General features: G+C 46.8%; 2 protein-coding genes across 12 annotated transcripts in view; one reads left to right on the top strand and one right to left on the bottom strand.

Annotated features, from left to right (window-relative positions):
* Window positions 1-6,528, top strand: part of LOC101922643 (cytosolic phospholipase A2 beta) — a 52,350-nt gene extending 45,822 nt beyond the window's left edge. For all 11 annotated transcript variants that reach the window (XM_055795178.1, XM_055795201.1, XM_055795175.1 and 8 more), the window contains 2 exons: window positions 444-630; window positions 3,831-6,528. In XM_055795178.1, the coding sequence (XP_055651153.1) occupies window positions 444-630; window positions 3,831-4,075 (432 nt within the window). In that variant the 3' untranslated portion in view covers window positions 4,076-6,528. The remainder of the gene's footprint in view (window positions 1-443; window positions 631-3,830) is intronic.
* Window positions 6,529-8,992: 2,464 nt separating this feature from the next.
* Window positions 8,993-14,462, bottom strand: part of SPTBN5 (spectrin beta, non-erythrocytic 5) — a 99,183-nt gene continuing 93,713 nt past the window's right edge. Inside the window, exons 62-67 of the mRNA XM_055806530.1 lie at window positions 13,427-13,498; window positions 11,960-12,046; window positions 11,462-11,553; window positions 11,182-11,267; window positions 10,556-10,691; window positions 8,993-9,292 (exon numbers count right to left, since the gene is read on the bottom strand). Of these exons, the coding sequence (XP_055662505.1) occupies window positions 9,163-9,292; window positions 10,556-10,691; window positions 11,182-11,267; window positions 11,462-11,553; window positions 11,960-12,046; window positions 13,427-13,498 (603 nt within the window). The 3' untranslated portion in view covers window positions 8,993-9,162. The remainder of the gene's footprint in view (window positions 9,293-10,555; window positions 10,692-11,181; window positions 11,268-11,461; window positions 11,554-11,959; window positions 12,047-13,426; window positions 13,499-14,462) is intronic.

The following is a 14,462-nucleotide window of genomic DNA, read 5'->3' as shown; positions in this document are numbered from 1 at the left end:
TGTTAAGTAAGTGGTTGTCTAAGTCTTGATCGTATACTGAAGGGCAAAGCAGTCTTCATATCTTGGAGGAGGAAAGAAACTTTCTTCAAGACCAGAACTATAGAAACTGTTAGGCTCTTTTCTCTGTGGTGGATTGCAGCATACACTCCCAAGGATCCTCAGGGAATGCAGTAACAATTGTTTGCTGGAGAAATGACCTTGATCTCTCTTGGTCTGGCCTCATGACAAGTTCTAAGCTTGGCTTTCATGCTAAGAAGCATCTTCTGACATGTGGTGAGTGGTGGCAGAAAGTAGGGTTATACTGTGGTTGCTTTGGACAACACATTCATTGCAGAGTGGTGCGAGGGACTGAATTAAGTTGCCATAGTATTTCGGTGATACCTCAGTAAGCCTGACTCTTGTCTTAGTGTTAGCTTTAAGACAATGACATTCTGCGTTCACAGCAATTGGAGATGACGTACAAATATTGCAAGATACAAAATATCCCATTCCCCAAAGTGGAGCTAAGTAAAGAAGAGGAGGAGAACCCAAAGGAATGTTACGTGTTTTCGGATGCAGAGGACCCCAGAGCACCCATAGTAATCCATTTTCCCCTGGTGAATGACACCTTTAAGGAATTCAAGGAGCCCGGTAAGTTCAGTCGACAAAACTGTACTTTCTAGTTAAGTTTGGGCCATTTCTTTTTCCACACCTTGGGCCTTTTGTCCTTTGTAGCAATAATTCTAAACGAGGGCACAGCCTTTGTGTGAGTGAGGCCATCCCGTCTCCTACCCATCGCGGTCATACACATATATTTGCCTCTACCACTGGGCTATGAATGAGCGTGCTCACTCATCTCTCGGGCTGGGTTTAGTTTACCACATTCAGCTCAAAGTACATGAGTTTCTACTATGGCAGGGGAGAAGGAGGTGTTCACTCTCTTCCTGTTAACCCAGTCATGTTAACCTGCTCGCCAAAACTGGGACTATGTTCCCCATACACAGAGTGAAATTGTGTGTCCCATCCAGTAAACCATGATGTGACAGAGGTAGCTGAGATGGGTTCGTATCTCCCACTGATTAGCCTCCATGTGCTGCTCAAGAGGCAGGGTAGCAAACCACCGCAGACGCAGTGATGTCGAGTAAGACACGGGTCAGATCAAGGCTTTAAAACACAACTCCCACTGCAGGGCATACTGGAGAAGGAGCACTTGCAATGGTAAGATGCTGGGGAAAAGGTAGGGCCAGAATTCTTTCTCCATCCAGAAGAGACTGAGAACATCTTCCACCTGCTTCTTCCCTCCCCCTCCCCCTCTCGATTTAAGGCCTAGCAGTAAGCAAGCAGGCTGGGCACCAGCAGCTTCTCCCATACCCTCGCGTTTTGGTGCCAGCCACCGTCCAGGTGGAGAGGATTAGCAAGCCTCTCCAGCAAGAGTGGTGATGATGTTCGTGGCCCAAGCGTCCAAGCAGGAAGAACTGGCGCGTGGCTGCCAACAGCTGGGTTAAGTAATTCTACTGTGAACTTGTTCAGAAAACTAAATAGCAGGAGGTGGGTGTTTGGGGGATGAAATGTATAGTTGGCGTAGGGGTAAGAACCATAAAAGTCACTGACTGCCCTACCTTGGCCTAGCCGTTATGTGGTGTTGGTACAAGCACTGTGGGAGAACAAGGTTACCTCCTTTGCTAAAAGACGGTGAATAGAAACAGCTGCCAGAAAAACTCCATTATCCTGTGGTGTACTCAAGGGAAAGCCTCTTGTCCTGCACTTGTTAAAGAGCTTTGCATGTAAGTTTGGCAGCTCTGTGTCCATGATTAGCAGACAGCAAGACCCTGAGTTTCCCAGGTAAGACAGCTCCTATCCTTTCTTCCTTTCTCCAGGGATTTCAACAACAGATGTGGCTTTGCTATGGGGCACACGCAGCTGGGTCAGTTCCACATGGAGGCCCATCGGGTGGCCCTGGGCAGTGGGGTCTGCTCTCAGGTCTTGTCTGTGAACGCAGATGTGAAGCAGCAAAGGCCGTGTTAGGACAAGAAAGCCTCAGCACAGACCAGGTTTTTCCAACAGTCTGTGGGATACTCTGCAAAAAACCAGACAGGCAGGTGCCTCTGCTGTCTGCCTTCACCTGAGACCTTCCTCTGTGCTGCAGCTTGCGCCGCTCTCACGCGCCACCGTTTGGGTTGTCAGGCCATGGGAACTTCCGCTCGCCCTTGCAGCTGCTCAACACGGCAGACAGGGCATCCGCTCTCCTCCCAGCTTTACCCCAAATTACACTGTGAGAGTGGGACCCCAGCAAAACGGATGCTTCTGAGGGAATGTTTGCGGAAGGTTATGAACAGCAGCAGAACGGGTTAAGTAAAGCCCCTTTTCTGCTGTGATGTTCACCAGTGCTCAGAGAATATGTGCGGTAGGGACTACACCAATGAAGTCACATGTAGAAACTCCATGAATGAACGGAGGAGATACACCTAGTAGAGGGGACTAAGCTTGTTCAGTGGAGGCTGGAGATGGTCCAAATGGCGATGTGTGGTGGGATACGGGCATTGAGCAGTGGCTAGCAGGTACAACAGGTGAGAGTGTTAGTCTCTCTGAATGAAAGGGGGATGAGATTATGCAGCGCAAAGCAGCTTCTGCAGCTTCTCTGTGCTCTGGGCCCAAACTCATGAGCTGTGATGCTCACCTGCGTCTCTCCGAGCAGCTGGCGATGCATCCATCACGTTGTCAGCCAGCAACTGACGTGGGCGGCTGGGGTCCTTGGCAACCTGCTTGCGTGGATTTCAACAGTGGAGCTTTTCATTTCTAGAGGGCTGAGAGACACCTTGTGGAATGTAGGTACTGATTTTTCTAGCTTTTGACTATTTGAATTCTGGAAAAGAGAATCAGCTTGTGAAGTGCCCATATATGACGCAACTGTGCATCATATACGTGTGTGTGAGGCCAAGACTGTGCTTGAGGGAGATGCCAGCTGTATCTGGACGTAGACAGCACAGATAAGGTGGGTTGCAATATCAGGAAGCCGAGTGGAGCAAAACTTGGACATTTCTAATACTTCTAGTCATAGCCTGTGCCCAGCGCCCTGAGATCACACTGCCCAGAAACCGCTAGGTTAGACTAAACCCCGTAATGTCTCAAGCAAAATTAATGTGTCATTTTCATGCAGTTCTGGCAGATGCTATAGGGAGTATCTCCGCCATTCGTTTGTAGCCCCGCTGACAGTCATCTCACAATACATTCGTGGTTTGGGCATATTTGGTTCAGACTGCAAGGAGATAAGTGAAAAACAGAGGCAAAAATTTAGCTCTTAACATTTTGTAGAACGGAAAGTATGAAGCTGCTGAAGTGCCTGGTGAAGGTAATTAGGGTGTCCAACCAAAAGATTGACCTAACAGGGACAATTAACTCCAAGGAGTTGAAGGCTGAGAGGCTGATGTGGGGTGCTGTGTTTCCTCAGCACCTCCCCATGCTGCACCAGGCTAATCAAGGCCTGATCACAGAATTGGGAAGGTGTTCCAGGTGTGTGGCATGTCTGAGAGCCAGAATTACAGGGACTGGCAAAGGCTGTGGACCCAGGGGCACGCTGCCCAGGAATGGCTGTCTGCAGGGGCAGGATGAGGGGAAGGTGCCCCCCTGCTGCGGCATCCCCAGGGCTGCTCTTTAGCAGGAGGGGGAAGGAGGAGCAGCTGGGGAAGCTGACCAGGAATGGCTTTTCCAAGCTGTTGGGGGGAAGCGGGGTGCAATCTTTCTTGGAGGACGTTTTTCACAGCAGGTTATGCCAAGTAGATTGGTCCCCTCCAACACCGTGTGTCTTGTGCTCCAGATTCAACTCGTCATGGTGGTTTTTGTCTTTTCTGCAGGGGTAAAGCGCTGTCACTCAGAGATTGAAGAAGGCAAAGTGAATCTGGAGAACAACTGCTCACCCTACTACCTCATTAGGCTAATCTACTCCTCTGAAAATTTTGACAAACTTGTGAACCTGAGCAAATACAACATCCTCAATAACAAAGACCTGCTCCTCCAGGCACTCCGGAGTGCCGTAGAACGGAGGAGAAGCAGCAGGACTGGGAATCTCCCTGGCCATTCTGGAGCCGGATACCCCTAGGCTGGGTTTTCGCACTGTTCCCCACTGAAGGCTACGACAGTCACATTACAACATATCACAGTCACTTTATAACATGTCACAGTCACACTGCAACCACAGCATTCACTGTTTGCAGGGAACTGAGAAAACCATAACATTTCTCATCTTTGCCTTCTTCAAGATCCTAGCTTTCAAAAGGGTTTATTTAATCTCCTTCCCTCGAGTTTTCAGACCATGAGAGCCTCACACTGTGGTCTTGTTAAGAAATTAGGGTTCTGGCTAGCAGAGACCTTGAGGATCTCCCTGATGTTACAGCGTATGGTGGTGGTGATAGTGATAGCTCTTCATCTGTGCCTGTCCCTCAGTCCTGAGCCCATTGTCGGTGTCTTTTTAATGCTTTGTTACAAACCAAGTCCTGGCCATTTGCATTCAGTAATGTCCAGATTTTCAGATAGGCTGAGCAACTAGAATTTGCACTGAATGGGTGGGCTCAGCTTTGCAGTCAGGCCAAAGAGTCATATATCTGTGAACAACAGCCAGACTGCAATGTTGACAACTGCGTTCTGTCTGGCCCCTTCCCCTTGCTGATTTAGAAATTATTCCTTTTTTCCATTCCCGTGCAAGAGTTTGGCACAGAAATGCTGCTCCAGACTGCCACGAGGGGGGCAGTTACATTTCAAGGAGAGAGAACATTAGCTACAAGGAGTGAGTACGGTTCTTTTGAGTGTTGGCTGGAGGAAAAATTCTGCATAAGGCATGAGTGATTGTATTAATTTATATGGGTAGTGTCTTTGTGCATTAGAATGTCAAGAGCCTGAAACAAGCTTTTGATACCAGAAACTTGAGGTGCCTAATTACCATAGACTCAAGTACATTTAATTTAATAATTGTGACTGAGACATAAGCTGGTGCTTCTTACGTATGCAGACTGAATGTAGCATAACATAACTCGCTAACAGAATGCATAGCCACTGCATTTTTCACATATAGAGGTTCTTTTTCCCTTTACAGTCTTCTACCCCTAATATCATAGACAAGGTATTTTTAATAGGTGATGCACTAAAATAGAGCACAAATTAAAAAAAAGGAAATTCTTTATCACACCTCTTTTTTTCCGAAGGTTTTCCTCCAGTAATGACACCTGGTTTTCATTTGCTTTGGCGTGCGGTGAGAGACTTTGCCTTGAATTAGGAGCTTGGAACATCTTTATAGCCCTCCACTATGTTAAAAAGATGGTAGGGAAGGACGCTGAGCAGTGAGAGAGCTCCACAGAAGTCAGAGAAGTTTCCAGACTTCCTGGCACTGAAGGATTTGGACCTGCTTCTGGCTTATTTAATCCAAACACAGCATGTTCATCAGAACCTCCAAGGAAAATCTTACACGTTTCTTGTGTGTTGGAAATTTACTTGATATCTAAACTTAGTTTTACTTGAAATCCAAAATTAGACAAAGGAAGGGAAACAGGGGTCTGCCTGTTCAACCTTGCAGCCCAGAGGCACAGGCCAGCATGTGCCCCTTGAGGGCCCATATAGTCTTAAACAATAATAGGATTTTTTTAAGTCTGTTTTTATATTTCAGACCCTTAAATTATGTGAGGGCTGTATCATTGCCCATCAGAGTAGGGTGGGTTTTTTATTTGTTTTGGTTGGGGTTTTTTTTTTTGTTTGTTTTTGTAGCATGAGACTGAGGGAAAACGTTGCTGACCTGATGGTGTGGCAGGAGGATCTGGAGGGCATCTGTGACAGCGAAGGCTGCTGGGGGATGCTGCAGGGTGGACAGACCCACAGCGGGCACAGTCTTATCCATGGAGCTTGTTGGGAAGCGGGGGCTGGCACGTGCTGTCCCTCGAAGCGCACCTGGGCTCCGGTTCGGAGCATGCTGCTTTGCAGAGCCTGAACCCCACCGACCCACGGCGCACAGTTTGCAGCGGTGCATGCTGACCAGCGACCTGCGCGCAGCTCTGCTCCTTGGGCCTTGTTTCCCACGGTATGTCCGCAGGGTCTGAGGAAATGGGTCGCAGAAGCACCGTGCGTTTGTCCCAAAGGCCGTGCGCTTGCTGCTTGCCTCGGTCCCGCCTCGTGCCACGCGCTGCCAAACGGCTGCTTGAGTGGAGCACATGAAAACCAAAGTGGGCGCCGCAAGGAGAAAGCCGTCTCCACATCTCACCATAAAAAAGCGTGAGCGAAAAGGCAGATGACATGTCTATAAACGGTCTTGCTGTTCTGGTGTTATGTTTGCTTAACCACCGACAGTGAATGCATGCATGAAAAACCTCATCCAAATTGCACCCCAGATCACTGCGCTCATATGAACATTATGCTGGAAAATCCCCACAAATCTAGAGCTTGCTATCTGCTGCCAAACACAAAGGAAACAAAAATTTGTTCTTATAGTTGTTAGCTACTCTTTATAGAAATTGCTTGCTTGTGTCTTTTAACTGTTTAATAATATATTAATGAAAAATAAACTATTGCAAAGAAGCAACAGACCCATGGAAGTCTTTACATATTTAAACACAAGACTACGTTTTTCCCAGTTGTATTAGCAGTGCTTGTGCTAGATGCCTGCTCTAGGGTGGTCACTGGTTTTCAGATTTTCTTTTTGTGGGCACCCAGGATTGGTTCCCGTCACACATATAGCTGGGAAATGTGTGACAAACATTTAGGCCGTTGCACCTCTGTGATGCCCCGTATTTAAGGATGCATGGGATTTCCTAAAGCCTTCGAACAATTTACCGTTCGGTACTAGAGGAGAGAGGAAGTAGGCAAGAGCCCTCTGGCCCAGAAACGGCACACAGCTTCGTATCAGAGCGCTGCTGAGGAAGAGTTTAGGTATCATCCTTTGTGACCGCCTCTTTTAATCCTAATGCTAACATATTCTATTCAGGCAGCAAGATAGCTTGTGCAAGGATTTTAGCTTTCTGCTTCAAGCATTCACAACTGATTGATACAAGCACCGAGTAGCATAAAACTGCATGAAATGATAAAACTGCCGACCAGTGTAGCAGCATGGCAAGTCTACGCAGAGCTTTAAAGGACCCATGGGTAGATGGAAGCAGCAGTTTTAATAATGGTAATGACATTGCTGACAGGAAATATATCCCATGAAATCCACTTTCAAGGGATATAAACCAGTTCCTGGAGGTAAAAGAGTTATTTGCAGCAGGAAGGTGAGAATGAAGCGAAGGAGCACAGAGCACGATCGGGTTAAGGCTGGGAAGCCAAACTGATCTCAGTGCCCGAGGTAAAACGACACGACATTGCTTCAGTTTGTGCCTGGCCACCTCCTGGCAGCCAGCGCTGTCAGAAGACACGTGGTCAGAATAGGGCTGGTAATTTTGTCTTTGAGCATGCCTTCTTGCAGCTGCGTCTCAAGGCCAGTCCTCCTGCTGCTGCACAGCACGGTGTGCATCTCCCCTCAGCCTCTCTGGGAAAGCTCCTCTGGGATAAACAATGTTGAAACACCTCAGGTGCACCCAGCGTGGATGCCACACAGCCAGCAGTCACTGCTGGCAGCAACTAGACTCTTGTTGAGCAACGGCAGCTGATGCCTTGTGGAAAGCAACAGCCTGAGCCACCCAAGCTGCTTCCTCAGTGCCCTGCACGGAGCCAGGACCGAAGCGAAATGAGGTGTAGGGGGTGAGGCAAGCAGAGCCGTGTGGAGGTGGATGGAGCCTGCAGCTGGGAGCACACAGCGCATGAGGCTTCTGCTTCAGGAAGCCAGAAGTGGTAACAGCACGAGGCCTGGGCAGTCCAGCTGCTGAGATCAACACGGGCCACTACATCACTCTGTTAGGGAAAATACTGAGACAACCACACAACAACATAAAATGCTTTAAGGCATTGCCCCTGTAATGACTGGTGAGCCCCAGCTTAGCTGTGGGTATGGATGCTTGGAAACCCAGACTCATTCTTTGATTAACATTTGCCATACATACAATCACGACAGGCTTCCATCTCACGAGCTGCCTTTTTTTCAAGCCCCCCGCCTCCCAGCCAGAAGGACATCAAGAAAGCTCGAGGACTGCACCAACAGAAACCTCATGAAGTTGAACAAGGAAAAGTGCAAAACTCAGCACCAGGTGCAGAACACGCCCCTTTGTCAACACAGACTGTGAGCAGCAGCTCTGCTGAAACACCCGGTGGTCAGAGCGGACGCCACATCAGTACGAGTAAGCCGCGCAAACAAAGCAAACTGCGCCAGCGGCTGTGCCAGCAGAGCAACCCCCGTCAGGAGTGACGAGGACATGCCCGTAAGATGGAGGACAGTCCAAAAGGCCAAGAGTGTAAGGAGGGTAAGTTGAGACTTCGTACAGATAACATGCTACAGGACACGCTTCTTTCCTTCCCCCAAAACACTATTATATAAATCCTACTCCATCCAATTTCCCAATAGGCTCTTGTTAACCTAGGTTTTGGTCCTTCTGACAGCAGTGGTCTAGGAACTAGACTTCCTCCTTGCTGTTCTGCTTTTCCTCTCCTTTTACACCAAAAGACTGACTGTTCAGGCATAATTTCAGTTTGAGGTTCCATTAAAAATGAGTAACACTGCAGGAATTTTTTTCCTGGTAACCTCCTCCAGAAAGAACTGGCAACTACTCAGGGAACTGTTGGTTAATGTGTTGTAAAAAATGAAAGACTGTGGAGACTACAAAACACTGCAGGAATTACATAACAAACGTTCCCTTTGAGACTTCTGCCTCTGTGGTGTCCAACCCTCTCAAATCCTGCGCATCACTATCTGCAAAGCTACTTGCAGGAGGCAGCTTTCACTCGCAGCTTACGCCTCCTGCTCTGCTCAGTGCTCCCCATTTCTGTCTTGCAGTCACTTCACTTGAGCTGTCTGGCTTAAAGGTCTCCGCTCTTCCATTAGGTAACTTGGAGTAGGTAACGCGTGGGTGACAGAGCCACTGCATACACAAAATTATACCAGATGCAGTCCTGTTTAATTATATTTAATGGCTTTACTAGATTTAATACATAATTAAAACAAGTGGTGTGATTAACTTAAAACATATCAATACATTTCCAGAGGGCTGGGTTAAGATACAATGGTGAAGAGGTCTGGTATTCACTGAGGCAAATGTCATTTTTCTCTTCTTGCTTCTACTACTTGCTACTTGGTTCTAGGCTTAGAGTGGTGATGGAGGCTTGTGTCACTGCAGTCCCATCTTTCTTAAAATCTCTGGAAATTTCTGCAGACTCTCTCTCCAATTTGATTTTGAAGGAAGGCGTTCTCCTGTCAACAACATGCATCACCAGAAGATCAGCTGCAATTCAGTCACGCTGTACATGTAAGAACTTGTTGGGCATCTAGCTCAGCAGCAAAATTCTACCAGGCAGAGGGACTAAGGATTTCACGTCACGGCCTGTGAGATTTTTACAGGTTCCAAATGCAAAAGAAATTGATTTACACTACAGGCTGAATTCCTGAATTTGGCTGCAGCTGTGTTTTCCATGCCTGTGTCTGGATTCCCAAAACAGCCTTTGAGGGAAGTATTCCACCAATGCAACTTTTGACAACTGGTTTGTCAAACCCTCCCTAAACTGGAGGCGGGGTTCCTTTCAGACCCTGCTGGAGAGAATGTTCAGAGGAAAATCCAAAGCACCTGTTGCAGACTCCTGCTCTGATACCCTCATCTGCTGGAACAAGTCTTACCCCGTTGAGCATACAGGTAACCCTGTCTTCAGATCAGATACTTCATTTCAGTAACTTTGGTGCCTACAACAGATGACATGAGAGTTCCTCTGTGTGTCCCAATTTTAAGTCATCAACCACAGGCAAGATAGGGCTGCCTATGGTAGAGGCCCAATTTGAAAAATGGGCTGTAGCACATCAGAAATGGCACAAATTAATTAAGGATGGACCATACTCAAGACTAATATATTTTACTGGATTAGAATCACAGAATGGTAGAATCGTTAGGTTGGAAAAGACCATTAAGATCGTGAAGTCTAACTGTTAATCCAGCATTGCCAAGCCCACCGCTAAGCCATGTCCCTAAGTGCCATGTCTGCACATCTTTTAAATACCTCCAGGGATGGTGGACTGTTCCAGTGCTTGACAGTCCTCTCGGTGAAGAATTTTTTCCTAATATCCAACCTGAACCTCCCCTTGTCCTGTCGCTTGTTCCGTGGGAGCAGAGACCGACCCCCCCTGCCCACAGCCCCTGTCAGGCAGCTGCAGGGAGCGACCAGGCCCCCCCAGCCCCCTCCTCTCCAGGCTGAGCCCCCCCAGCCCCCGCCGGGCTCTGGACACGCTCCAGCCCCTCAGTGTCCCTCTGGCCGTGAGGGGCCCAGAGCTGAGCCCAGGGCTCGAGGGGCGGCCTCACCCGTGCCGAGCGCAGGGGGACGGGCACTGCCCCAGCCCCGCCGTTTCTGTGACATCCATGACAGAAGAGCAGGACTTTTTGACCTCAGGACAGTCTCCCTTTGTAGGTGACCACCACCCAAACACAAACAGCACCAACAACTGCTCAGCCTTGCAGCACAGAGCCCCTACCTCAGGAGTGAGCTTTTGCTGGTTACTCTTTCAGCAGTCTCTCTGCCTGGGAACTCCCACAGTCCTTTCTTGGAGGCCTCTGTGCTTGAAGTAAAAGGCTGCACCACCACTGTGGGATGTGATCTGTTACTGTGTCCTGTAAAGTCAAAGAACACAAATAAAACTCTCCTGAAGTAGTGTTAGATGCAGAGTTTGCTATTTCTGGGTCCGTAACAATTTTCTCTGAACACCATTGTTATAACTGTGCTCTGGCTTCCTTTCCAGGAAGCTGCTGCCTAGTGAGGTGTCCAGAAAGAGATCTAGATTCAGAAGAAAAGCTGTTGATCACGCTCCAAAGCAACTCCTTAGTAAAAGGATGAATGCAGCCCTTGGGCAAGGCCCCTCCCGGGCAATAACCCGATGTCAGCCGCAGTACAACTGAAAGGTTGCTCTGCAAGTCACCCTGGGCACCCTCCTGCCGGGTCGTTACAGTGCAAGGTGGCAGGTGACTTGTATACTGCTGTCTGAAGAAGCAAGGAGGACAGCTCAAATTGCCCCAGGCTAACGACCCCTTCTTATTCTCTTCCCTTTCTCTCACCACCGCCTGCTAAAAGCACAGCTCATTCCTGAAGGAAGTGGGAACGTACCTATATTATTCTGTAGTAATTGCAGCCAGTCCTCCATCAGTGCCCGAGAAGGTGCTGCAAAGAAATACTCTGCCCCATCTCTCAGCCTGTAAATAAGGATAGCAGGAGGTGAATTCTAGCTAGTCTTACCTTATACCTTCTGTCCTTGTGGGTGGGGCAAGCACTGTAAGACCTCTCAGTTACATCTCCTAACAACATATAGTCTTATGAGTCTGCAAGCAAGTAAACCATATGGCTAGCTGCGTAGGCTTTTATTAGTGCACTTCTCTGCAAGACTTACTGCAACATGAAGGCATTCTCTTTCCTGATGTAATTCACCAGCCTCTCACATTTGGCACCGGGAATGCTGAGGGACAGGACTGCGGATACGTTCTGAAGGAGGATGAAATTAAAACAAAATGTCTTCTGTGTCATTTCTGCTAGGATTCAATTGTATACCAACCTGCATGCTGACTACACACGCATACTATCTTTTTCAGCTTCTAACTTTACAACTAGGATCGCTGAATAGGAAAATCCCCAGAGGGACAATGGACTATTGTGTTATACCTTAAATGCAATTCTTGAATAAGATACTACTTTTAAGGAGTATGTTTGAAGATTTCTGAAAGCTTATTATTCTTACAGGTCGTATCAGTTCAGTAACTGTTGAATTTTCACTCAGCTGACATTTGACATAGAACCGATTACCCCAGCCTCAAACCAAATCTTTTCTTTGAAATGCATTTTTACACAGCTAAACACAGAGATTACTAGAAAGATTCACAAACTAAATTACCTTAGATGCTTCTTTTTCATCATTATACACATGAAGCTTCAATCCGTCAAGTTTCACGTAGAAGCATTTCCAAGACCTTGAGCTTGGCTACATGAATAAAAATGGTAACAAAATTCCACTGTTAGCTACATATCCTATTGGAGTAGTGAAATCTTTCATGTGCAGCTTTCACAGGAAGCCTGGAGCTGTCCGAATTATGATCACAAGAGCTCTCTTAGCCATGGTCATCCCCTACAAAAACAGAACCTGCTGTAGTTTCTGGCATAGGTGATTCAGGAGGGGTCTCTCTGTGAGTCAGGACTGAACAAATGACATAACTTAGTGCAAGCAAGCTCTACACCATGTTGTGGTCAGCAACATCTTTGAGAGAATCTAGGTAATCAATGTTATGTCTATTCTTGGCCACTAAAAGCACCACTTTTTTCCCAGCTGGAACACTGGCCCTGGCCTGCTGGTCACAGTCTAGTTTTGTTAAGCATGCGATTTCAATCTACTGTGGCTGCTGAATTCCTCTTCATTTCCTGAACTAACCCCAGTGGAACGCTCCTGGACACTGCAAAGTAGCTGCTATTTCCTACCCCACCTACATGCCACTGAAAGGTTAGCCTTGTGCCTTCAGGCCCTTCTGGATGAAGGATCCTATTACTTGAGTATATTCTTATTTTGTTAGGCCAGTGAATCAAGTTGACAATTTGGTCATTCAGAGAAAAGGAAGGAAACAGTCCTGAGGAAGAGAAGTCATAACTTCCCTTTTTTGGTAAGATGGAAGTTCAGTATCACAGCAGACTATGTTCAGCTTATCCACAAGAGAGGAAAAAAATTTCTCTTCCAGAAGTCTCTGGAATCAATACCGGATTCAATTTTTTAAAAAGGTCTTTCAAGTTAGAAGTTTCAGAGGAAACATTATATGGGAGAAACAATCCAAGACAACTTGTTCACGTGCGATACCTCAGCAAACACTCAGATGTCTACATATTGGTGGTGAGTATTAGAAATTTCCTGCCCTGTTATGATCATTAGCCCACTGACCTGAAGTGACATTCTTTCCTGGGATAAGAATTTAGATTTTCATTCAGCTCTCAATTAAGCAAACCACTTCTTCAAAGATAAACCAAAACCTTAGTTTTTTCTAGCACAGTTAGAAATCACAAGTATTGGGAACATGGGAGTGAGGGCTTCCTCTACCAACAAACCACCACATGCTGGTACAGGGTCTTGAAGCTTGCATTTTTGTCTTTCAAAACACTGATTTCCCCCCCATCTCCAACTCAGTTGACATATTGACATCTGTATTTATAATCAGGGGGACATAATTAACATGTTCATACAGCCTAGGCTCTGGTTCATAAATCCATTAAATGTAGAAAGATAGTCTTCTGCATGATTCCCATGTCAGGGAATAACTCATGTAACTCCCATAACTCAAGGAAAGATGAATTAACCCAAAGTGATGGCATTTGTTTCTACCTGTTGTCTTCCTGGAAGGAGCTGGTCTCTCTTTTCTAGGAAACCCTCCATGTGCTGAAGACTTGCAGAAACCTGACACACACAAAACCATTGTTGTTTTAACTTTAAAATGGCCCTTAAACAAGTGTTACAATTCCTGAAGGTCTTTCTAGATAAATTCCACCCAGAGAAACTGACCTCTACTACTTCTAGCCTTTACATTCACAGCACAGCTACGAATCCTCTCTAGGTTGCAGTCACATCTCTGATATACTACCTAAATGAAGAGAATGCTCATGCAATTTGCTCTGTGATTATTATTTTATGGAATTATGCTCTATTATATTATTAAATACAAGTTACAACTTAAATTGCTGAAGTTATTCATACCACCCCTGCAATAATACTGAGTTACACCAATGTATAGTGTTGTACTGGTACGCTTGGGTACGTAACAAACACATTCTGCAAAGTGCAAGAGGGGAAGGGAACAATTTTTACCTGTCCATGAGCAGGCAGTGCATTTCCCACCAGGGTGAGCAAACAGGAGTTGCTGGTTCTAGTCCTGCCCCCGGTCAGCTCTTTGGCAAGGGTGCCACTAAGCCCTGCCTCTCTCTGACGTCTACGCTCAGTGGACAGAAGCACCACCGCCTCACACAGAGGGGATGGGTGAGGCAGCAGCCTGGCCTCTGCAAGACAGCATCTCCTGGCTCTTGTTGAAGTGCTCTGCTCAGTATTCAGCAGCATGAATATCCTCCAGTTTGGGAAAGAAAAAACAGAAACCAATATGGTTGCCAGGACCTAGGCTATAAAACAGAGCCAATTAAAAATGCTTTTAAGCTATACCTAGCTGCTTCAGTCAACCATCTTTTTGGAAAGCATATTAACTACAAAGGCATATAAAATGCCTCTTGCTGTTTGGATCCATGACTGCATCCACTGCAATGCCCACTGTTATAATGCTATCTATGACTTTCACATGGAACCTCCTGTATTTCCTTACTTTAACTAGTACAAGCTAGCGGGTCCATGAGGAGAGAGCCAGGAATCCCCGGGA

Source organism: Falco peregrinus, chromosome 1 (genome assembly GCF_023634155.1).
Source record: "Falco peregrinus isolate bFalPer1 chromosome 1, bFalPer1.pri, whole genome shotgun sequence".
Lineage (NCBI taxonomy): Eukaryota > Metazoa > Chordata > Aves > Falconiformes > Falconidae > Falco > Falco peregrinus.
This window is presented reverse-complemented; position numbering and strand designations above follow the sequence as displayed.